Genomic DNA, 25,017 nt, shown 5'->3' with positions numbered 1-25,017 from the left:
TCCCGTACACAGGGCAAGAGACTCTGTACGTCTACCCGATCTATACCTCTCATTGTTGTGTTTGATAAATCACCGGATGCAGACAACAGAGTTTGATTCACTAAGTATTTCATTGCACTGCCAAATAAGGCACATACATTCACGTATGCACTGGTGAACCCCGAGTACACTCGCGTATCCCTGTACGCACTCACAAACACAGCAGCGCATGCTGGATAATCTTCCTGTTCTTCATCACCTGGCACCGTTCGCTCGCTGGAAGGGTGCCCAACATCATCTTTAACAAATTAATACAAAATATGTATTCAAATATTAAAATAATAATCAGAATATTGTCAATAAAACAAATCCGAACCCACCACCATAATACAAGACAGACAATGAACTCGTGTACAACTATGTTACAATCCCCATCGAGGATGACTTCCACCCCCCGCGGTGCCCAGCGGTCCCGGAAATCCCCCAGGGTGCCCGTGGACGGAGCGTAGTCCCTCTCTAACACCACCCAGGCACGGACGTAACCCCGGGAAAGGGGCGGGTGGGCAGCCGGCTCGGGTAGAGTCCTCTTCCGCCCGGCGCCGTGACTCGCGGATGGCCAGCTTGGCCAGGCCCAGGAGCAACCCAACCAGGACATCTTCAGCCCCAAACCCTCTCCCCTATGCACAGGGTGTCCAAAGATGAGGATGGTCCCAGGGTGTGAAGTGCAGCCAGAAGGCAAGGAGCAGCCCCTTTAGATATTGGAACAGTGGCTGCAGCCTCACACACTCCATGTAAACGTGGAACATGGAGTGTTCCTTCCAGCCCGCAACAGTGGCAGGCGGCTGGCGAGTCTGTGAACCGCGAGAGAAACAGTTTGCAGGGGACCAGTGGCGGACCAACATATTTGGGGCCCTGAAGCTTGAACTGTTACAGGGGCCCCTTCGAATCCAGCAACGAGGTCTGGGTAATCACTGTATCTTCTTCAATGGGGTTGTTCCACCACAGATCACCACACATTTTAAATTAATTTAACCACCTCATCTCAGATTTTGATTAAAATTGCTGTACTGGATTAACACAAAGGACAAAGGACATTTATTCTCACATACACTAATTGGTGCAGTGGAAATTTGAGTTACCCTGCAGCACACAAATAAAATAAACGCAACACTAGAATTTAACATAAAATATTTTTTTAAATCCTCCCACAGCGGAATCAACGTTTCCCACTGTGAGGGAAGGCACCAAAGTTCAGTCCACTTCCTCTGTTCACCCGTGGTCGGGGCCTATTGAGGTCTCCGCAGTCGCCGCAATGGCAGCCCGATGTTTCAGGCCCTCGAACGGGAGAACACTCTCAGCAGCGGCCCGGAGCCTCCGAATCGGCCGCTTCCAACCGGAGACCGCGGCTTCCGAAGTCCACAGGCCGAGCTGGGCGGAGATTCGACGCTGGTGACCCCGGCAAGGATCCCAGGCTCCACGATGTCAAAGTCAGCTGGAAGCTCCACAGACGACAGCTCCACGGTGTTAAAGTCGGCAGTCCCAGCACTCCGGAGCTCCAACACAGCGACCCCTGGTAAGGCATCGCCCGTTCCGCGATGGAATCCAGTGCTGCGCCGCCGCTGAAGCTGAGGCTCTGGCCGGTCTCCGGCAGGAAAGGCTGCGCCAATCCAGATGGTAGGCCGCGAGGATGGGGGGCGAAGATGCGGCTCGGAGAATAGACCCATCCTCGACCAGGTAGTGACTGAGAAAAACAGTTTCCCCTTCACCCCCCCCCCCCCCTCCCCCTCCCACATAAAAAAGACTAAAAGACCTCCAAAAACAAACTTTAGGACAGACAGAAAATAATAAAAAGGATGAAAGGACAGACAGCTGCTGGCGAGGCTGCCTCACTAGATGGCGCCACCACTCGGACTCGCCACCCACATGTCAAAGACACTGGTGTGAATAAAAATGTCCTATGCCTTATCGTTTTTGAGTTATGGGGGGGGGGGGGGGGGGTTGGTGAAAATTAGGGAATGTTATATAAATGATGCATCAGAATAACATGAGGTGATATCTCCACACAAACCGTTTGTTTCTGATTCATAGTGTGCAATCCTATCGGCTGAATTTTCTCTGAGTTCTTTAACAAATGAAAGGAAAGATGATTGCAGAAGACAACCTTCAAATACATCAAAACCAGAGGTTTGGAGTTTCTTACTTGTCTTGTTTGAAATGCTCCAGCACTTTTTCCCAAACGACTGTTAAAATAGCATATTCCAGCTTTACCAACTTGTGGTATCAACTCCTTGCACCCTGTTTACATTCAGGCTTCTCTCCTGAATCTTCAAAAATAGGTTTGAGAGTTTGTAAAATACCCATATATCCATTTTTAATTGCCCGGACTGCTTGATAGTGTGCAGACCATCTAGTTACACTTAAGGTCTTTAGAGAAAAATATAGAGTGCCCAGTGTGTTTAAAATCCCGCATCTTCGTGGCGATCCAGAAAAAGAGAACATACAGTTCCTGTAAAATAGTCACCAACATCAGGTACAGTAGACACGGCCTTTTCTCCAACAAGGTTAAATGAATGGGCTGCACATGGTACATAGTCTGCCTACCTGCCAATGTTTATAAAGAATGCTTACAGCACTTTCTCCGAGCACTTCATGTTAGATGCATTATCATAGGACTGACCACGGATATTTTCAAGTGAAAGCATATGTTCACCCAGGACTTGATGTATTTTGCTGAACAAGGTCGTGGATGAATGGATTTCTATCGGTAAAAATGTTAAAGATCTCTCACAGGGTTTTCCGTTGTAGCAGTATTGAACCACAATTGCCAGCTGGCCAACATGTGTCAGGTCAAGCATGGAGTCAATAATAATTGAGTAGCATTTTGTGCCTAAGTTGTTGATTTCATTCACAATTTCATCTTGCACATGTTTTCCCATGATTTCTATCAATTCTTCATGCACGGTTTTGGATAGGTAAGTAGCATTTACTTTTTCATTTTTACATTTCTGGAGATGTTCATGTAAAAATGGGTCGAACTCTGCAATAGGTTCAATGGCCTCCTTGCTAGGAGGCTGCAAGGTGACTTGGATAGGCTGGGTGAGTGGGCAAATGCATGGCAGATGCTGTATAATGTGGATAAATGTGAGGTTATCCACTTTGGTGGCAAAAACAGGAAAGTAGACTATTATCTAAATGGTGGCCGATTAGGAAAAGGGGAGATGCAACGAGACCTGGGTGTCATGGTACACCAGTCATTGAAAGTAGGCATGCAGGTGCAGCAGGCAGTGAAGAAAGCGAATGGTATGTTAGCATTCATAGCAAAAGGATTTGAGTATAGGAGCAGGGAGGTTCTACTGCAATTGTACAGGGTCTTGGTGAGACCACACCTGGAGCATTGCGTACAGTTTTGGTCTCCAAATCTGAGGAAGGACATTATTGCCATAGAGGGAGTGCAGAGAAGGTTCACCAGACTGATTCCTGGGATGTCAGGACTTTCATATGAAGAAAGACTGGATAGACTCGGCTTATACTCGCTAGAATTTAGGAGATTGAGGGGGGATCTTATAGAAACTTACAAAATTCTTAAGGGGTTGGACAGGCTAGATGCAGGAAGATTGTTCCCGATGTTGGGGAAGTCCAGGACAAGGGGTCACAGTTTAAGGATAAGGGGGAAATCCTTTAAGACCGAGATGAGAAAAACATTTTTCACACAGAGAGTGGTGAATCTCTGGAACTCTCTGCCACAGAGGGTAGTTGAGGCCAGTTCATTGGCTATATTTAAGAGGGAGTTAGAAGTGGCCCTTGTGGCTAAAGGGATCAGGGGGTATGGAGAGAAGGCAGGTACAGGATACTGAGTTGGATGATCAGCCATGATCATATTGAATGGCGGTGCAGGCTCGAAGGGCCGAATGGCCTACTGCTGCACCTATTTTCTATGTATCTATGAAGTTTCCATTATTTGGTGAGCTCCACTTCTCCTCCTAAATGCCAAACCTCTTTCACTTCAAAACTTTATAGCAGCTACAACTCTATTCAGTACTTCAGAATAGTACTGTGTTGTTTTTCTTCTCTGTCCTTCAAGTTACTGATCCACAATATTTCTATTTGACTTTCTTGTTATCCAACACAACAGCGCCCTCCTATGTTCCATGCTGTCTTCATGATGCTCCAGAGCTCTGAGTACATTCACCCAGCCAGAAAACCCTCCTGTTGTAAGTGATGTTTGGCATTTAGTAAAGAGTTTGCAAACAAAAGAGTTTATACAGCCTTTGCTCTTTGAGTAAACTAACCAGGATCTCATCACAGTCTGGCCATTTTGCAATCTTTTTTCAAAATATTTGTTTGAGAAACTTCAGTTTTGCTCCTTGTAAACCCTGCTTGATTCGGTACATACATCATCTGTTTTTTTATTTTGAAAAAAACCCTATGTCTTGCATTAAACAATTGTGTATGAAATCATTAGACCACCAGGGGCGCTGGGGAGTTGGCAGCCCTGCCGACAGTCTGTTCGTATTTTCATCTTTTTTGTTATTTTTAGTGTTTGTTAAAAGTTTGTTTTAATGTACTTCAGTTTGTTTTATGTGGGGGGAGGGGGGAAACTTTTTTTCAAGTTCCTACCTTCCCGGAGATGTGATTAATTTTTCGGATCACATTCTCCGGGCTCTGCGGCCTACCATCAATGGAGCTGGAGGCCTCCTCGGACTGTCGTGTGCCCCACCGCGGGGCGCGGACTTAACATCGGAGCGGATCCCTTGCCAGGGATCGCTCCCACCGCGGCCTGCGGACTTAATATCAAGGGCTCGCAGTCTCGGGAGAGGCTAGTCGGGAGCTCCAACACCGCAGAAGGTTTGACAGCCCCAACGCAAGGTTCGATCGCCCGGCCCGGGGGAGCTGACAACCCCCCCGATGCGGGAGCTGATCGCCTTGACACGGAGGGCCCGATCGCCGCCGGCTACAGGAGTCAAGGCAGTCCCATCAACGGAGGGCTCAAACCCCTGACCGAGGAAGAACACAAGGAAGGACTTGAACTTTATTTTGCCTTCCATCACAGTGAGGAATGTGTAGGAGTCAATGTGATGGATGTTGATGTTAAAATGTGTTTATGAGTGATCTGTTGCTTTTAATTGTGTGACTGACCTGGCCAGTGAAATTCCTCGTATGTTGCAAAACATACTTGGCGAATAAAGTGTGATTCTGGTTCTGATTATCAACTGTTACGAGCCAGTTTTCGAGGTCACTGTATTTGAAATCACTGAATTTGCTTCCTGTTTTATATTTCTGCTCAGTCTCTGCTTGTTCCGTGGTACTTTCATGTTGACCACTGTGATCGCCATCTGTATCAAAAGCATCAACAGTGGGCTGAATATTGCTAGAAAGAGCTCCTACGGTTGTACACTATCACTGGCTTCAATGGTGTTTTCTTGGCTTGTTTCAACTGCAGGTGTTGACAAACTTGACATTGCAAAATAGTTTGTTAGTTCTTGACATTTAGAAATTTCGTCAGATGGCTTTTCCTCGAGTTTGCATTTTTGGTATCTACTTTCGTGAACTCATTGGTATTCCTCTAGGGTCTTGACCTCTGTTGAAAAGGGGAAAAAATTACATTAGCCATAGCACAACAGCCAACTTACAGTGACACTTCACTTTTTGCAACATCTGTATTACGGACTCTCAAACTCTGGGATTGTTGAAATATATACAACTAAATATTTGAGTTGTGCGACTATTGTCGGATGCTTTGAAAGGAAAAAAATTTAGGTATTTTAAAAAAAACCCTTTCAGAAAGTAAAAAAAAAGATTTACAATAAATAAGCTAAATAGGCTGAACTAGGCTATGTTCAAGTTAGCCTACGCTTGGCTAGATTAAGTTAGGCAAGACTAGGCCACCATAACGCGTAGGCTAAGGTAATGTAACACAATTTTACCATTATTTGAACACTTTTCATAATAAACATCTGTAATTTAACACAAATTCACCCTTTTATTACTTTTTCATAAATAATTGTAATATAGTATTATGCTTAAGCTATACAGTCGTAGCCTACCTCCATTCACCTCTTCATAAAAACAATAGGTAGGTATGTTGCAAAACTTACCTTCAGCAGCGCTGCAGTTCTGTCACTGCCCGTGTGCGCGACTTTGGCGCTTTTGAGAGGGGGGCGGGTTTAAAACGCCGTTTCCTCCAGGCTGTTTAAATCGATGTTCATCAGCCTGTTTAATTGCTCAAGAAAAATCGCTCTGACTGCTGTTCTCTGCACTTATTTTTAAACTAAGTTGGATAATTTAATTGTTATAGTAAATTAAAAATCATCTTCTAAAGCCGTGAATGCCGACAATGGGACGGATCTCACGTAGGGGACAAGGCAAGGTAGGCTGTTTATTTTTACATAAAAAAGTGCTTCTTAAGTTCCCTTTAATCAAAATTTTAAGTTGCAAGAAGGTGACTTGGAGCCCCTCCGAACCGGCAGTATTTTTCCTGCCGATATGGGGCTCAAAATCATTGCAACTGCAACGTTCCAAATGATCGCGTTCCAGAAAAACCCACTTGCAAGATGATTTAAATGGCCATTAATTTGCAGGTATTAAACACTAAATTCCTTCCATTTGGCCTATAAATCCATGACAATGAGATTTAAAAATCATGTTATATTGTGAATTCTTGTGTGTATGTGATTTGGACACTTAGGCTATTTAAAAATGTTGATCTTTTCTTAAGAAATGGATAGATGTTTAGATCTAGTAATTGAATTATGTAATTAGCTACAATTGGGTAACTAACTAATTATATGCTTTAATTTCAGGTCATCCAAGTAAGATTGTTTCATATTTGTTTCAGAATGCTTCAATCTATAATAACTGAACATTTCTTTCAGTTTTCTTAATTTTTAATAAAGTTATGGGCTTTTGACTGTCCTTGATCACAGCTTTTGTGTTAAGTCAATGGAAAATCAATAGGGAACAAGATGCTAATTTCCGAGTATGAAAATGGCCATAACTTTTTTAATACTGAAGATATGAAAGTGAATTAGGTGTCAAATTAAACTTCTTTTTATGCTTTATCTGATGGGATAAATCTCAAAATTTTGTAACATTGCTACAATAGGTTAAAGGGCTTGTCCCACTTATGCAATTTTTTCGGCGACTGCTGGCACCGTCATAGGTCATTGCAGGTCGCCGAAATTTTCAACATGTTGGAGCGGCGACCAGAAAGACGCTACGACTCTTTGGGCGACTGAGGAGACGACTCACGACCATACAGGCGACACTCTGGCAACATGTCGCGGGGGTGAAGCCTGTATGGTCGTGAGTAGTCGCCCAAAGTAGTCGCCTTGTTCTGGTCGCTGCTGGATTTTCAAGATTCAAGATACATTTATTTGTCACATGTACCAATTGGTACAGTGAAATGTGTGGTCGCCATACAGCCATACGAAAAATAAAGGCCACAGAACACGATAGTCTTTAACACAAACATCCCCACACAGCGGGATCAAAGTTTCCCTCTGTGAGGGAAGGCTCCAAAATTCAGTCATCCTCCTCTGTTGTCCTCCCGTGGTCCGGGGGGGGGGGGACTCCCGAACCCCCAGCTGTCGGACTTCCAGGATGATGGAAGTCCGACGTCGGGACTGGAGGTCATCCTCAGCGGCTTGGACATCCGAATCGGCCACCTGCTACCGAAGTCCGCGGCTCCCGAAGTCCACAGGCCGCGCTGGGCGGAGATACAACGCTGGCGGCTCTCGGCAAAGGGCCTCAGGACTCCGCGATGTTGAAGTCAGCGCCGCCCGCGCTGGAAGCTCTCCCGAACCACAGCTCGGATGTTGAAGCAGCGGCCCAACACTCCGGAGCTTCAACGGCGATCCCAGGTAAGCAATCGCCCGCTCCGCGGTGACTCCAACACTGCGCCGCCGCTGCTGAAGCTCTGCTCCGGTCCCCTGCAGGAAAGGCCGCTCCAATCCAGTTGGTAGGCCACGAGGAGGGGGGGCGAGGACGCGACTCGGAGAATAGTCGCATCCTCGCCAGGAAGTGACTGGGAAATGGTTTCCCCCTTACCCTACCCCCCTCCCCACATAGAAAAGCTAAAGAAATCTCCAAAACAAACTTTTAAAACTGACTACAAATAAAAGAAAGACAGAAAAACAGACAGACTGTAGGCAGAGGCTGCCATCAATGCGGCGCCCCTAGTGGCCAGTTTGGACTGTATTTTAATTGTACATAGTTACATGGTTATTATTTTATTTTTGGTCTTTTTTAAATTTTATTTTTTTTTAAATTTTATTAGAAGTTAATACAGTGCAAAACAATACAGTGTTACCTAATTTTAGGTGCCAACTATGTCATAACGTAATCCATTCTATGTACAACCTCTAGTTTTATGTTTTTGAAAAGGAAGTAAAAAAAAAAAAAAAAAATAGAGAGAAGAAAAAGAGGAAAAATAGATAGTAGAGAATAGAAAAACGTGAAGTGTGTATATAAGAAAAGAAAAAGTGGGAAGTAGAAATAGAAGAGAAGTCCCCTTAAAAGAGAAATTTTCAAATCTATATTCGGAGATGTAGATGCATGAACTGAAATCAGCAATCTTTATGGTACCGCTGCATCACATGATTCCAAAAAGTCGATGAAAGGAGACCAACTCCTTAAGAATTGGTCATATTTATCTATTAGTCGGTCTCATTTCTTCAAGGCGTGCTATGTCCATCATATTCCTAATCCACATTTTAACAGTTGGTATGGTTGTATTTTTCCAAAATTTAAGTACACTGTATCAATTTCTTTCCAATTATTAACCCATAATTAAAAAAAACGTTTTGGTCTTTATTTAAATTGATATCTTAATAATAATAATAATAATTAATTTTATTTAATGGGCGCCTTTCAGACATCTCAAGGACATCTTACATAGTAATCGGAATAAAAACATATAATCGGAATATAACAAGTAATAAAGACATCACAGAGACACAAATTAAAAACAGAATTCAATCCAAAAACAGAAAATCAAAAACACAGTGTGAAGAGAGAGCAGCGGCAGCCAAAGCGCGCCAGCGTCCACTCTCTCTTCACGGCAGCCATCTTGGACACAGACCTACAGGACTACAATTAGACAAAAAAATCATCCCCCCACAGTGGATAGCACTGTGGAGGAAGGCACAATGTCCAGTCCCCACCCCATGTTCACCCCAAAGTCAGGCCTATTGAGGCCACCGCAATTGCCTCTACGGAGGCCCGATGTCCCTGGCCGTTCTCACCGGGTGGTCTTGCCCTGGCGTCGGGAGAGTCCTCTCGGCGGCTGGGCCACCTGGAACGGCCGCTTCCATGGTTGGAGCCCGCGGCTGCCGAAGCCGACAAGGCCGCGCCGGTTTGGAGCTCCCAGGCTCCCGATGAAAAAGTCGGCACCGCCTCTCCGCACTGCCGCCTCTCCGCACCGCCGCCTCTCCGCTCCGCAGACCCGCAGCCCGGAGATGTTGCTCTCGGCGGTCCAGCTCGCCAGAGCTCCAACGCGTCGCTCCAGCGCGGCGACCCAGGCAAGGCATCGCCCGCTCCGCTCCGCTCCGCTCCAACGCTGTGCCGCCGCCGAGGCCGAGGTGCCCGCCAGGAAACGGCGCTCCAAGCCCGCTGGAAGGCCACGAGCAAAGATCTTATAAGATCTTTGGCCACGAGGACGGGTCGACGGGCAGCCCGGAGAAAAGGCTGCCACACCGACCAGGTAGGGACCTAGAAATAAAGATTACACCTACCCCCCACATTAAAAAGAACATACCCCCTACAAACAAAAAACAGGACTCACTAAAAACTATTAAAAAAACGAATTTAAAACGGACGGCTGCTGGCTAGCAGCCGTTCACCAAGATGGCTCCTCCCCTCCCGGGATCTTCTACTATTATTCCAAATATAATCCATTCCGTATTAGGTTCTATTGTGGACTTGAAGAGCTTTGTAAATATATCAAATATTATTATTAAAATGGTTATTATTTATTGTAATAGTATTATATGTTTAGTATATTTTAAGGTTTTATAAGATTCGTGTATATAAAAAGTTACCGAAATGTTGTCCTATACAATGATCGCAAGCAACGAAATATGCTTTCATTTTTTCGATTACGGCTAGCCTCAGATAAATAATTTAAATCAAAGTTTTAATCTCTGTCATAAATGTTAATAGTATTTTAAATTATTTATAATTATTTTATATTAAATGTATTTAGAATGATCCTTAATTTGAACATGTTTTTGTTTACGGCGAGCCTACATGATACTTTAATAACCTTTTAATTTTTATTTTAACTATAATATAGTATTGAATTACACAATATCATGAGTATTATTATTTTAAAAACACCTTCTAATACAGTAGACACATATTTTTAAGCAATGTGGATTAAAGTGGGGTCTCTCGGGGATTAGGGGCCCTTAAATTTAAGCTTCATTAGTTTCATAGCAGATCCGGCCCTGCAGGGGGCGCCTCGGTGCAGTGCCCTCCACCCCAGGACAGGACAGGTCCCCAATGTCGAGCGGGGCGGCGCTGTGATGTGATGACACTGAGACGTGATGACGAGACCAAAGATCATAGATCGGAGCAAGATACTCTACTCCTATGTAATCCAACGCACTGAGGTGTAGTACGTAAAGGTAAAGGGCCTGTCCCACTTACGTGTCCTTGGCACGCGTTGAGGCGCACGGGCATCGTGTGGCCGCAGGGGGCCGGTCCCATTGAGAAGCGCGGAGGGGTGTGTAGTTGAGCGCGACATCGCGCGGGGCTCCGAAATTTTTGTAGCGAATGAAAGCTTCGCGTGCCAACTGCCTGTCGCGGAACTGACGGCCAAAGTGGGACAGGCCCAAGACCCTGGTGCGTCGCAACGTCTCACTTCCAACAGCAGCAGAAACAGGCAAACGATCGCCGAGCACGGCCTGGGGCTCACGGCCGTTGCGGTCCGGATCCGCCCCCACTTCTACTCCCAGAGCGGGGCAAGAAAATTGAAGATGGACACAAAATGCAGGAGTAACTCAGCGGGACCGGCACCATCTCTGGAGAGAAGCAATGTAGCGATGTTACAAAACTTACCTTCAGTGGCGCTGCAGTTCTGCCACTGGCCATGTGCGCGATTTTGGCGCCTTTGAGGGGGCGGGGGTGGGATTAAAATCCAGTTTTCTACCGCCTGTCTGAGGTGGATTTCCTCGGGCTGCCAGCTGATGAAGAAAAATTGTTCCGACTTCCATTTTTTTTATTTGCGAGACAATTTAATAATTATATTAAAATAAAATGCGACCTCTAACGTCGTCAATGCCTACAACGTGACGGATCTCCAGTACGGGACAAAACATGGTGTAAGTCGTCTATTTTACATATAAACTTGCTTCTTGGGATGACTTTAATCAATCCTCTAGAAGCGAAAATGTGATTTGGGCCCCATACAAACCAGCAGTGTTTTTCCTGCCGATATGGGGTTCAAATTCACCGCAAATGCAACGTTCTAATCGATCGCGTTCCAGAAGCAAGATGATTAAAATGCCCATTTTTCTTTTAGATAATCCGTCTAAATTGTCTATATTTTGTGTTATTCTCTCTCCATGATCATTATTTTTAAACTAAATATTCACACCAGTTTGAGTCACATGAATTGCGCAAAAAACAATAATTTGATTATATTTTTGGTGGATGTTTCTAGATTAATTTATGGGAATTAAACATTAAATTCCTTACATCTGGGATATAAATTCATGACAGTGAGATTTTAAAATCATGTTATATTGTGAATTCTTGTGTGAATGGGATTAGTTTGTTATTTGGATACTTAGGCTATTTTAGAAAATTATCCTTTTCTTAAGAAATGGAATCTACAGGACATTGTTAATGGGAAAGTAGTGGGCAGAAAGGAATGTCATGTATGGTTTGAAGAGCAAAAACTTGTAGTTTACAAAGCCAAAATTGAAAAGTTGAGGAAAAACAAGGTGTACAGAGTTGCTTATTGGTTACAATCTGAGGAGTATGATGATGCTACTGATTATGATATGCCAATGTACCATCTAGCAACTGATCTTCTCCATAAAGACGGTCTATTGCTAGAAATTGTAATTTATTTACCTATGTTACGGATTTACAGCATATAATACAATAATATTAAAGTTCTGATCTTGAGAATATCACATTTTTGAATTTTCAATGCAGTCTGGGTGTTTATTACTATTTCCGTCACAACGGTCAATTTTGTAATTAGCTACAATTAGGTAATTAACTAATTATATGCTTTAATTTCAGGTCCTCCAAGTAAGATTGTTTCATATTTGTTTCAGAATGCTTCAATCTATAAAAACTGAACATTTCATTCAGTTCTCTTAATTTTTAAGAAGGTTATGGGCTTTTGACTGTCCTCGATCACAGCTTTTGTGTTAAGTCAATGGAAAAGCAATAGGGAACAAGATGCTAATTTCCGAGTATGAAAATGGCCATAACCTTTTTAATAGGGAGGTTTCACGGCAGTCGGGTCACGACCCATGACCCGTACTGTTGCAACGCAACTCCAAATGGAGTACACGCGATGAACTGCAGGTAGGCACTTACCATTGTTTCCAGCGTAGCGGGCTCGTTAAGACCCGCTGAAATTGTCAATTTTTGCGCTGTAAATAATTATGGAAATCGGGATAAGCGTGTGAGACATTTAGCCTACTTCAGAATTCCAAAAGTGAGGAGAAATGACTTTAGATAGAAGCGAGAGCTGAAGGGACAACAACAGCCAGAGTGCTTGGCGAACATTGGCCGTTTGCTCACTGCATTTCATCAACTAAGGCATTATTTGTGTTATTTCTTGATTCCTTTGGCATCTAAAAAGTTTCAGAAGTGATAAATCTGGCTGTAATTTTTTTAAATCGTCCATGGTTCCCAAGCGGGTTTTTACATACAAAATGAAAACGCATCTGAAGAAAAATTTACAGCCAGATTTATCACTTCTGAGAATTTTTAGATACCAAAGGAATCAAGAAAAACCACAAATAATGCCTTACTGTTGATGAAATGCAGTGAGCAAACGCGATAATTCCCAATATTTTCAATTCTGATATCTGCACGGCCAAGCACTTTAGCTGCTGTTGTCCCTTCAGCTCTCGCTTCTCTTTACCTTCATTTCGCTTCACATTTGGAATTCTAAAGTTGGGTACATGTCTCTCACACTTACCCCGACTCCCACAATTTTTTTCAGCGCAAAAACATTTTGGCGGTTTTTAACAGGTAGGAAAATACGCGTTTCTTGCATTGATAACATATACCGGAAGTGACGGATGTCCTCCAGATGGATTGAGCGTCAAGCCCTATGACCCAGTGACCTTACGTGCAACCCCCCTATACTGAAGATATGAAAGTGAATTAGGTGCCAAATTAAACTTATTTTTATGCTTTATCTGATGGTTAAATTGCAGACTTGGTTTTTTAAATATCAAAATTTTGTGACATTGATGAGGAATGGATGACGTTTCGGGTCAAGACATGAAACGTCACCAATTGCTTCTCTCCAGAGATGCTGCCGGTCCCGCTGGGTTACTCCAGCTTTGTGTCCATCTACAAATGACGTCACGCGCTCCAGACGGCTGTGCGGTCGAATGAAGTCGCGCCTCAACGCGATGACGAGATCGCGTAATTAGCGTGCCAAGGACACGTAAGTTGGACAGGCCCTTAATGGAGTGTCACGGCCGCCATTTGTCAATGCTCCGCTCTATGACGGGACGGCGCTGCGACGCGCTGACGCAGTGTCGCGCTGACGCTGTGATGACGTGGGGCCCGGCCCCGTCACCAGGCACCGCGCTGGGCCATGGCTGTGCTCCGGCGCCGCGGGCGGGCTCACTCGGTGTTCAGCCACGAGTTCGTCATCCACAACCGGGCCGACATCGCGGCCGCGCTGGTGCTCATCGTGCTGGGCGGACTCATGTTCGAGGTGGGCCGGGCCGGGGTCTGGGCTGGGGCTGTGGGGCCGGGGTCTAGGCCGGGCTGGGGCCGGGGGCTGGGCCGGGGTCTAGGCCGGGCTGGAGCCGGGGTCTGGGCTGGTGCCGGGGGCCGGGGTCTGGGGCTGGGCTGGTGCCGGGGGCCGGGGTCTGGTCTGTGGAGCCGGGCTGTGGGGCCGGACCGGGCCCGCGCTCTGTAGCGGAGCCGCCACAACTTTCACAAAGTTGCCCAAACTCCGGGCGCGCCCCCTCAACGCGCGCTCCCGCCGCCGCCATGAACGCGCCCGCGCCCCCGGTGCCTCCACAACCCGGCCTCAGCCTCAGCCCCTTCTCCCGGCCCCAGTAACCACACCCTGGCGGGCGGGGGGGGGGGGGGATCGCCACGTCCCCCAGTGGGGGGGGGGGGGGGGGGGGGGGGGGGGAGACAGAGCCCAGATCCTCTAACCCTTTCCTATCCATGTACTTGAAGAAGGGTCACAACCCCATCTGTGGGATTCTCTGCCACAGAAGGTAGTGGAGACCAATGTACTGGATGTTTTCAAGAGAGAGTTAGATTTAGCTTTAAGGGCTGAAGGAATCAAGGGATATGGAGAAAAAGCAGGAACAGGGTACTGATTGTGGATGATCAGCCATGATCACAATGAATGGCAGTGCTGGCTCGAAGGGCCGAATGGCCTCCTCCTGCACCTATTTTTTTGTTTCTATGAAACGTCACCCATTCCTTCCCTCCAGAGATGCTGCCTGTCCTGCTGAGTTACTCCAGCATTTTGTGTCTATCTCTGCAAGTAACATTTAAATGCTCTTGTCCCTGCCTCAACTACCTCCTCTGGCAGCTCATTACGTCTCAGATTTCTATTAATGTTGGCGCAGTGGTAGAGTTGCTGCCTTACAGCGCCAGAGACCCGGGTTCGATCCTGACTATAGTGCTTCTTCCCACACTCCAAAGACGTACAGGTTTATAGGTTAATTGACTTGGTATAAAAATGTTTTTTTTTAAATGTCCCTCGTCTAGGATAGAGTTAGTGTGCAGAATTCTTGATTAGTACAGGTATCAGAGTTTATGGGGAGAAGGCAGGAGAATGGGGTTAGGAGTGACAGATGATTGAATGGCGTCGACTTGATGGGCCGAATGGCCTAATTCTGCTCCTATCCCTTATGACCTTCTGAATCACTGGTCGGCGTGGACTTGGTGGACCCAAGTGTCTGTTACCGCGCTGTATCTCTGAACTAAACTCTCCTCATGCCTTAGACTGTGCATTCACCCAATCTATTCCCCTCATGATTTTATACTCTTGCATAAGATCACCCCCTCATCCAACTGCACTTCAAGGAATCGAGTCCCAGCCTACCGAACTTCTCCCAGTAGCTCAGACCCTTGTGTCCTGGCAACATCCTCGTCGATGTTCACTGCACCTTTTCCAACTTAATGACAAAACTGAACGCAATACTCCAGATTGTGATGTATATCAGTTCTGGTTTGTTGTTCCCACATTTTATTTCTGTTCACTTATGGCTGGCAATGGTTAGCAAACAATGTTCCATTGGTTAATGTATTGCTCTAAGGCATTAAAATCCACCAGGAACTGTTTCTGTCTGACAAGGACAATTAATGCAAAATCGAAGGAAGATTCTTTTAAAGTTGTCAGAAGTAGAAGTAGGTCAGAGGGTTAGGAGCAGTCTCGAGCTCTTCACTCAAACATTGATAAGGAACGGGAAGTTGGGAGCAAAGTGACGGTAAACGCTCTTGTCTTGCAGGTAGGGGCACCCTCACACTGAAGGTGATGGGTCTATGGAAAGAAGTGAGAACTTTGACAGGTCGCATTTGGAGTATTGTGTGCAGTTCTGATCGCCCCATTCCAGGAAGGATGTGCAGGCTTTGGAGAGGCTGCATTAGACAGTATAAACTATAAGGAGAGGTTGGACAATCCTGGATTGTTTTCTCCTGGCAAAACACAAAGTACTGGACTTACTCAGTGGGCCGGGCAGCATCTGTGGAGTGACTGGACAGACAGCGTGTTTGGTCGGGACTTTCTTCCGACTGGTGCGTTAGAGGTTAATCAAGGGTCGAGTGTTTTATTGTTATATGTCCTGAAACGGAATGGGAGACCTGACAGTAGTCTATAAAAAATGTTGGGAGGCATAGATCGGGAATACAGTGAGTCAGGGAGAAGTTTAAAAGAGATGTGTGGGGAGCAAGTTCTTTACACGGGTGTATCATGCTGCCAGGGGTGGTGGTGGAGGCAAGGTTTCAGGGGGTTTCAAGATCAGTTTATTGTCACGTGTACCAATTAAGGTACAATGAAACTCAAATTACCATATAGCCATACTAAAAAAAGCAACAAGACACACAACTACATAAAAGTTAACATAAACATCCACCACAGCGGATTCCCCACTTTCCTCGCTGTGATGGAAGGCAAAAAAGTCCAATATCTTTATTCTCCCGCGTTCGGGGTAGTCGAACCATCCGCAGTCGGGGCGGTCAAAGCTCCTGCAGCTGGCGGTCGAAGCTCCCGCGTCGGGGCGGTCGAAACGCCTGCGGCTTGGAGCCCTCGATGGCGGTCTCTAACCAGAGACCAGGGGCTGCGCGATGTTAAAGTCCCGCAGGCTCCCACGGCTGGAGTCCCAAAGACGATTTCCCCGACAGGGATCGCAGGCTCCGCTTAAATCCATCCAGTGACCTGGCCTCCACTGTCCTCTGTGGCAGGGAATTCCATAAATTCACAACTCTCTGGGTGAAAAAGCTTTTTCTCTCCTCGGTCTTAAATGACCTCCCCTTTATTCTAACCGACATGTTGTTGGTGAGACCACACTTGTAATATTGTGTGCAGTTTTGGTCATCCTGCTGTAGGAATAATGTCATTAAGCTGCAACGGATGCAGAGATGATTTACGAGGATGCGGCTAAGGCTGGAAGTCCTCCGCTATAGGGGGAGATGGAGTAGGCGGGATACCTTGGAGCGCAGGAGGATGAGGGGTGATCTTATAGAGGTGTACAAATCATGAGCGGAATAGATCAGATAGTCATTTGCTCAGAGTAGGTGAATCGAGAACCAGAGGACAAGGTTTAAGGTGCGATGGTAATAGGAGCCTGTGGGGTGTTTTTTCCACACGGACCGAGATCTTGGAGGATATGGGCTAAATGTGGGACATCTTGTTGTCATGGACAAGTTGGGACGAAGGGCCTGTTTGGTAACGTATGACTGACTGAAGCTTTCATGCGTTAATGATTATGTTTATCAAACAGTTGTCCCAGATTGGACTACTGTAGCAAGGTGAGCGATACACAGTTGTGTCACTGGCCTAGTGTCTCTCCTCCCTCGCCGCTGTCTCATTCTCCTCATGGCTCTTCTGTCCCCAGGTCACAGCCAAGACCTCCTTCATGTTCATCTCTCCACAGCACAATGTCACCTCCACCACCCCAGGTAACTATCCGCAGGCAAGGGGGGGGGGGGGTTGACGTGGAGGGAAGGGAGCTGGGGGGGGGGGGGGGGGGGGGGGGGCAGGGCTGGGGTGGGTTTGGATGTTGGTGTTTGGGTAACCTGCTGTTGATGGAGTTCCCTGTATGGACCAGGGAACATTTAATGTCCATCTCCCCTGGACTGTGTGCTCTGCAGAGTCTGACCCAGGACTGACCGACCAGGGGGGACTGTGTTCCACCCCCCACCTCGCCCCTGCCATCTCCCTCAACCCCCTCCCCCCCGTCTCCTCCACCACCACCACCCCAACGTCCCCGCACCCCCTCCGTCCCCCTCTCCTCCCCCTCCGTCCCCCTTTGCTCCCCCTCCATCCCCCTTTGCTCCCCCTCCGTCCCCCTTTCCTCCCCCTCCGTCCCCCTTTCCTCCCCCTCCGTCCCCCTTTCCTCCCCCTCCGTCCCCCTTTGCTCCCCCTCTGTCCCCCTTTGCTCCCCCTCCGTCCCCCTTTCCTCCCCCTCCGTCCCCCTCCGTCCCCCTTTCCTCCCCCTCCGTCCCCCTTTCCTCCCCCTCCGTCCCCCTTTCCTCCCCCTCCGTCCCCCTTTCCTCCCCCTCCGTCCCCCTTTCCTCCCCCTCCGTCCCCCTTTCCTCCCCCTCCGTCCCCCTTTCCTCCCCCTCCTTCCCCTTTCCTCCCCCTCCGTCCCCCTTTCCTCCCCCTCCGTCCCCCTTTCCTCCCCCTCCGTCCCCCTCCGTCCCCCTTTGCTCCCCCTCCGTCCCCCTCCGTCCCCCTTTCCTCCCCCTCCGTCCCCCTTTCCTCCCCCTCCGTCCCCCTTTCCTCCCCCTCCGTCCCCCTCCGTCCCCCTTTCCTCCCCCTCCGTCCCCCTTTCCTCCCCCTCCGTCCCTCTTTCCTCCCCCTCCGTCCCCCTCCGTCCCCCTTTGCTCCCCCTCCGTCCCCCTTTGCTCCCCCTCCGTCCCCCTTTCCTCCCCCTCCGTCCCCCTTTCCTCCCCCTCCGTCCCCCCTGTCCCTCCGTCCCCCCTGTCCCTCCGTCCCCCTCCCCCTCCGTCCCTTCACCTCCTCCCCCTCCGTCCCCTCACACCCTCCCCTGAACCTCTCCCCCTCCGTCCCCTCTCCCCCTCACCTCCTCCTCGCTCGCCCCCACAGTCCAGCGGTCCACGGCGTGGTGCTGTAGACTCTGCCAGGTTGCCCTGGCCTCACGGCCTTTGGCTCACTGCCCGGACTGTCACCTCCCGTTGGGCCGGGTGGAGCCCAGCGTGTGGCGATGCAGGGCCTGGTGTGGTTGCGGCTGGTGTCCTGGCCTGGGTGTGTGGGTGTGGGGGCGAGGATCCAGACTGCGGCTTTGTTGGGGTGGTGAGCAACCGTGTCTCTTGTCTCTCCCTCTGACAGATGGGGATGTTGTATATTATGTCTACGGCACCAGTGATTGTGCCACCATCTCATTCTATATCTTCATTACCATTATCTTACATGCTGTTGTCCAGGAGTACACGCTCGATGTAAGTAGTGACTTTGTACACACCTGCTCACTGCTGGCTCAAAGTGCAGGGCGTCTCACCTGGGGCCGGCTGGTGTGAGGAGGGGAGGGGACAGTGGTGATGGGTGTGGGTGGGAAGGGTGAGGTGTGGAGCGGGGGCGGGGGGGGTGAGGCTGAGGGGTCGTGCGCGCGGGGGGGGGGGGGGGGTGAAGCAGGGGAGGGATGTGAGGGGGTGAAGCAGGGGAGGGATGTGAGGGGGTGAAGCAGGGGAGGGAGGTGAGGTGAGGTGGTGCGGGGGGGGGGGGGGGGGGGGCTGAGGTCGGGTGGGAGGGGAGTGAGGTGGGGGGGTGAGGGGTAGTGGGGGGGGGGGTGAGGTGAGGGAGGGTGGGGTGAGGGGGTGAGGTGAGCGGCGGTGCGGGGGGGGGTGTGAGGGAGGGTGGTGCGGGTGCGGGGTGAAGGGGCATTTGGTGCAGTGGGTGACCCCAGTGTGGCTGGTGTTTGCAGAAGGTGAACAAGAGGCTGCACCTGTCCAAGGTGAAGCACAACAAGGTGAATGAGTCGGGGCAGTTGCTGCTCTTCCACCTCGGCACCAGCGCCTGGGGTATCTACCTGGCCGTCACCGTGAGTCTGACCCCCCCCCCCCCCCCCACCTCCACCCTTGATCCTGTCCCCAATTTCCCCCCTCGACCCCCCTGCCACCCAAATCCCCCGCTCCCTCGAGCTCCCCACTGAAGCCCCCTAATCTTGTACCCCTGCCTCTATACATTGATTTTAATGAAAGCGCTGATGGGTCAAGCAGAAGAGCTCAGGTACGTGCGACTGGGATGTTGTAGCCATTCATTTAGGGCGGTCACGGTGGTGCAGCGGTAGAGTTGCTGCCTTGCAGCGCCAGAGACCCAGGTTCCATCCCGACTACGGGTGCTGTCTGTACGGAGTTTGTACCTTCTCCCCGTGACCTGCCTGGGTTTTCTCTGAGATCTTCGGTTTCCTCTCACACTCCAAAGACGTACAGGTTTGTAGGTTAATTGGCTTGGTAAATGTAAAAATAGTCCCTAGTGGGTGTAGGATAGTGTTAGTGTGCGGGGATCGCTGGTCGGTGCAGACTCGGTGGGCCGAGGGGCCTGTTTCCGCTCTAAACTAAACATTTAAAACACTTGGACAGGTATACGGGCAGGACAGGTTTAGAGGGATGTGGGCCAAACGCAGGCAGGTGGGACTAGTGTGGATGAGCCATCTCGGTCGGCCCTTCCTTCCCCCCCCCCTCCCCCTCCCCTCTGTCCTCCCCTCCACCCACCTCACCCCCCCCCCCCCCCTCCCCCCCGCCAGTGCGTGTTGTGACCCTGTCTCTGTGCAGGAGGGATACCTCAGTGCCCCGTCCAGTCTCTGGGAAGACTACCCCCACACACACCTCACGTGAGTGCCTGCTGGGGGCTGGATGGGGGAGGGGTGCAAGGTTGGCGTGAGGGAGGGGAGGGGAGGGGGGGTGAGGCAGTGGGAATGCATTGGGGGAGGTTGTTTGGGAGGGGTGGGGGGGTGAGGCAGTGGGAATGCATTGGGGGAGGTTGTTTGGGAGGGGTGCAAGGTTGGGGGGAGGGGGGGGGGGAGGGGGTTATGAATCAGGAGGGCTGTGCATGTGGTGAGGGCATGTTCCAGAGGGAGGTGGGGGGGTGCATGAGGCAGTGGTCGTGCCTACAAGGCGGGTGGGGTGGGTGGTGGGCGGCAGTGGTGGTCCCTACACTGACATTAACTCCCTCTCTCTCCCCCCCCCCCCCCCCAAGATTCCAGATGAAGTTTTTCTACCTGTGCCAGCTCTCCTACTGGCTGCACATGATCCCGGAGCTCTACTTCCAGAGAGTGCGTAAGGTAGGTCCCCACCGCTACTGGCCACTGTGTGCAGGGCACCATCACTGGCCACTGACTGTGGCAATATACAATAGGCAAAAGGTGCACGAGTAGGCCATTCGACCCTTCCAGCCAGCACCGCCATTCACTGTGATCATGGCTGATCATCCACAATCAGTACTCCGTTCCTGCCTTCTCCCCATATCCCCTGACTCCGCTATCTTTAAGAGCTCTATCTAACTCTCTCTTGAAAGCATCGGCCTCCACCGCCCTCTGAAGCAGAGAATTCCACAGATTCTCAACTCTCTGGGTGAATACGTTTTTCCTCGTCTCCGTTCTAAATGGCCTACCACTTATTTTCAAACTGTGGCCCCTGGTTCTGGACCCCCCCCCCAACATTGGGAACATGTTTCCTGCCTCCAGCGTGTCCAAACCCTTAATAATCTTATATGTTTCAATAAGATACCTCTCATCCTTTTAAATTCCAGTCGCTCCATTCTATCAACATATGACAGTCCCGCCATCCCAGGACCAGGGACCTGTGGGCACGTCCACCACCACACTGGACAATCGCTCTGTCCACAGAGAGAACAGGACAGGCGGGTGAAATATAGATAAATGTGAGGTTATCCACTTTGGCGGCAAAAACAAGGGGGCAGATTATTATCTCAATGGGGTTAGGTTAGGCAAGGGGGAGGTGCAGCGAGACCTGGGTGTCCTTGTACACCGGTCACTGAAAGTTGGCGTGCAGGTACAGCAGGCGGTGAAGAAAGCTAATGGAATGTTGGCCTTCATAAGAGGATTTCAGTGTAGGAGTAGAGAGGTTCTTCTGCAGGTTCTGGTGAGACCACATTTGGAGTATTGCGCACAGTTTTGGTCTCCTAATTTGAGGAAGGACATTCTTGTGATTGAGGCAGTGCAGCGTAGGTTCACAAGATTGATCCCTGGGATGGCGGGACTGTCATATGAGGAAAGATTGAAAAGACTAGGCTTGTATTCACTGGACTTTAGAAGGATGAGGGGGACTGGACAAGCTGGATGCAGGAAAAATGTTCCCAATGTTGGTCGAGTCCAGAACCAGGGGCCACTGGCTTAGAATAAAGGGGAGGTCATTTATGACTGAGGTGAGAAAAATAAAATTTCACCCAGAGTTGTGAATTTATGGAATTCCCTGCCACAGAGGGCAGTGGAGGCCAAGTTACTGGATGGATTTAAGAGAGAGTTAGATAGAGCTCTAGGGGCTAGTGGAGCCAAGGGATATGGGGAGAAGGCAGGCACGGGTTATTGATTGGGGATGATCAGTCATGATCACAATGAATGGCGGTGCTGGCTCGAAGGGCCGAATGGCCTCCTGCACCTATTTTCTATGTTTCTAATCACACTCGCCCTCGGTCACCAGCAGAGTTATGGAAACTGTTGGCAACGGTCCTGGCGACCGGCTCCTCCTGTAACCTGGAGAAGGGTCTCGACTCGAAACGTCGCCCATTCCTTCTCCCCAGAGACGCTGCCCGTCCCGCTGAGTTACTCCGGCTTTTTGTGTCCACCGGACCTTGAACCTCAGTCAGGACCACTCATAGAGTCACGCAGCACGGAAACAGGCCCCTTGGCCCAACCTGCCCACACTAACCAACATGTCCCTTCTCAATCAGACAATGTGGGTGCCATTGTTGACCAATAGATGGTTGGCAGAAATGACAGCAGCATCTTGATCGGTTGGGCAAGTGGGCAGAGCTACAGTTAATGGAGTTGAATGCAGATAGGTGTGAGGTGCTGCATTTTGGAAATTGACACCAGGGCACGACCTTCGCCATGAATGGCAGGGCCAGGGGCGTGTTGTGGAGCAGAGGGGTCTACAAGTACAAGTACATAATCCCTTGAAAGTGCAGTCACAGGTAGATGGGATGGACAAGATGGCCTTCGGTACACTAGCCTTCATCACACAGGGTATTGAGTGGGGAATTTGGGATGTTATGTTCTACTTGTACAAGACGTTAGTGAGGCCGCATTTATAGTATTGTGTTCAGTTTTGGTCACCATGCTATAGGAATGATGTTGTTTAGATGGAGTGAATACAGAGAAGATTTACGAGGATATTGCCAGGACTAGAGGGTGTGAGCTTTCGGGAGAGGTTGAGGAGGCTGGAGCGCAGGAGGATGAGGGGGTGATCTTATAGAGGTGTATAAAATCAGCGGGCAAATGCAGTCTTTTACCCAGAGCGGGGGAATGGAAAACCAGAGGACATGGGTTTAAAGTTTGAATAGAAAAGAGAGAAAGATAGAAAAAGTAGAAAGATTGAATAGGAACAGGAGAGGTGACTTGTTCACACTTGGGGGGGAGGAGGGGGGAGGTATATGTAATGAGCTGCCAGAGGAGGTAGTTGAGACAGGTACTATAACAGCATTTTAATACTCGGTACATGGATAGCACAGGTTTAGAGGGATATGGGTCAAGCACAGGCAGGTGGGACTAGTGTAGATGGGGCATGTTGGCCAGTGTGGGCAGGTGGGACTAGTGTAGATGGGGCATGTTGGCCAGTGTGGGCAGGTGGGACTAGTGTAGATGGGGCATGTTGGCCAGTGTGGGCAGGTGGGACTAGTGTAGATGGGGCATGTTGGCCAGTGTGGGCAGGTGGGACTAGTGTAGATGGGGCATGTTGGCCAGTGTGGGCAGGTGGGACTAGTGTAGATGGGGCATGTTGGCCAGTGTGGGCAGGTGGGACTAGTGTAGATGGGGCATGTTGGCCGGTGTGGGCAGGTGGGACTAGTGTAGATGGGGCATGTTGGCCGGTGTGGGCAGGTGGGACTAGTGTAGATGGGGCATGTTGGCCGGTGTGGGCAGGTGGGACTAGTGTAGATGGGGCATGTTGGCCGGCGTGGGCAGGTGGGACTAGTGTAGATGGGGCATGTTGGCCAGTGTGGGCAGGTGGGACTAGTGTAGATGGGGCATGTTGGCCGGCGTGGGCAGGTGGGACTAGTGTAGATGGGGCATGTTGGCCAGTGTGGGCAGGTGGGACTAGTGTAGATGGGGCATGTTGGCTAGCGTGGGCAGGTGGGACTAGTGTAGATGGGGCATGTTGGCCAGTGTGGGCAGGTGGGACTAGTGTAGATGGGGCATGTTGGCCGGTGTGGGCAGGTTAGGCCAGAGGGCCTGTTTCCATGCTGAATTATCCTGACTATATCTGCATATTTTACATAGATAGATATTGTATTGTACCCGCTCCCTTTGTGTGTCCCTGTGTGTGTGTGAGCTGTGTGTGTGGGCTGTGTGTGTGTGTCCCTGTGTGAGCACTGCGTGCGTGTGAGCTGTGTCTATGAGTGTGAGCCATGTGCACGCGTACAAGTGAGGTTTGTACGAGTGAGCTGTATGTGAGCTGTCTGTCTGTGTGAGCTGTATGTGTGAGCTGTGTGTATGTATGAGTGTGAGCAGTATGTGCATGAGTGAGCTTTGTGTGTATGTGAGCAGTGTATGAGTGAGTGGTGTGAGCTGTGTATGAGTGAGCAGTGAGTATGTATGAGTGTGAGCAGTATGTATGAGTGTGAGCAGTGCATGAATGAGCTGCGTGTGTATGTGAGCAGCATGTGAGTGAGTAGTGTATTAATGTGAGCAATGTGTGTGTGTGTGAGCAGCGAGTATGAGTGAGATGTGTGAGCTGTGAGAGCAGCGAGTGAGCTGTGAGTGAGGAATATGCGTGCGAGCTGTGTGCAGGTGTGAGTGTGAGCAGTGTACGTGAGGTGTGAGCTGTGAGTGAGCAGTGTGTAAGTGTGAGCAGTGCGTGAGCATGAGCAGTTGGTGTGGGTGGGTGCTGGTGCTGATGTGGTGTGCTTTGTGTACTAGGAGGAGGTGCCGCGGCAGCTGCTGTATATCGGCCTGTACCTGGCACACATCGCGGGTGCCTATCTACTCAAGTAAGTCTGGGCCGGGGAGCAGTGGGGCACGGATACACACGGTGACACTCCCCCTCCTCCCAAAGCCTGACCTGGGCAGGGGGGTGAGGGTTGTAGGGGGTATCGCACTCTCTGCCCCAGCCTGACGCGGGCAGTGGTGGGGGTGGGTGGGTGTAGGGGGGGGTGAGGTGTGTTGGGGCGGGGGATAACGCCGCTCAGGGTAACGCACTCTCTCTCTCTTTTCCCCAGCCTGACGCGGGCAGGGCTGGTGATGGCGGTTCTACAGAGCGTGGCAGAGCTGGTTTTCCACATGGCCCGGCTGCAGTACTTCACCAACTCGGACAGGCAGGCGCTGTGAGTGGGGGGGGGCTCGTGGACAGGGGATTGGGTGGGTGGGTACACTGGCATGGAGAGGAAGGGGGGAGTGTGGTGAGGGATGTCTGGGGAGGGGGGGGGGAGGTCTGGGGAGGGGGAGGGGGAGG

The 25,017-nt window shown here is 49.7% G+C and overlaps 1 protein-coding gene across 1 annotated transcript; it reads left to right on the top strand.

Annotated features, from left to right (window-relative positions):
• The first annotated feature begins 13,685 nt into the window (after positions 1–13,685).
• Positions 13,686–24,937, top strand: LOC116969722 (translocating chain-associated membrane protein 2-like). Its single transcript, XM_033016503.1, has 8 exons — positions 13,686–13,897; positions 17,265–17,328; positions 18,722–18,831; positions 19,314–19,430; positions 20,164–20,222; positions 20,588–20,672; positions 24,486–24,556; positions 24,785–24,937. The coding sequence occupies exons 1-8, from the start codon at positions 13,775–13,777 to the stop codon at positions 24,891–24,893; spliced, it is 738 nt and encodes a 245-aa protein (XP_032872394.1). The 5' UTR covers positions 13,686–13,774; the 3' UTR covers positions 24,894–24,937.
• Positions 24,938–25,017: the final 80 nt, after the last annotated feature.

The sequence above is a fragment of the Amblyraja radiata genome, unplaced genomic scaffold, assembly GCF_010909765.2.
Source record: "Amblyraja radiata isolate CabotCenter1 unplaced genomic scaffold, sAmbRad1.1.pri scaffold_1063_ctg1, whole genome shotgun sequence".
Taxonomy (NCBI): domain Eukaryota; kingdom Metazoa; phylum Chordata; class Chondrichthyes; order Rajiformes; family Rajidae; genus Amblyraja; species Amblyraja radiata.
This window is presented reverse-complemented; position numbering and strand designations above follow the sequence as displayed.

What these genes read in the sequence shown, in the direction of transcription:
- LOC116969722 (XM_033016503.1), top strand. Translation starts at nt 13,775, where the DNA reads ATGGCTGTGCTCCGGCGCCGCGGGCGGGCTCACTCGGTGTTCAGCCAC. An exon ending in TGTCACCTCCACCACCCCAG is followed by an intron (nt 17,329 to 18,721) that starts GTAACTATCCGC and finishes TCCCTCTGACAG; the next exon opens with ATGGGGATGTTGTATATTAT. An exon ending in TACCCCCACACACACCTCAC is followed by an intron (nt 20,223 to 20,587) that starts GTGAGTGCCTGC and finishes CCCCCCCCCAAG; the next exon opens with ATTCCAGATGAAGTTTTTCT.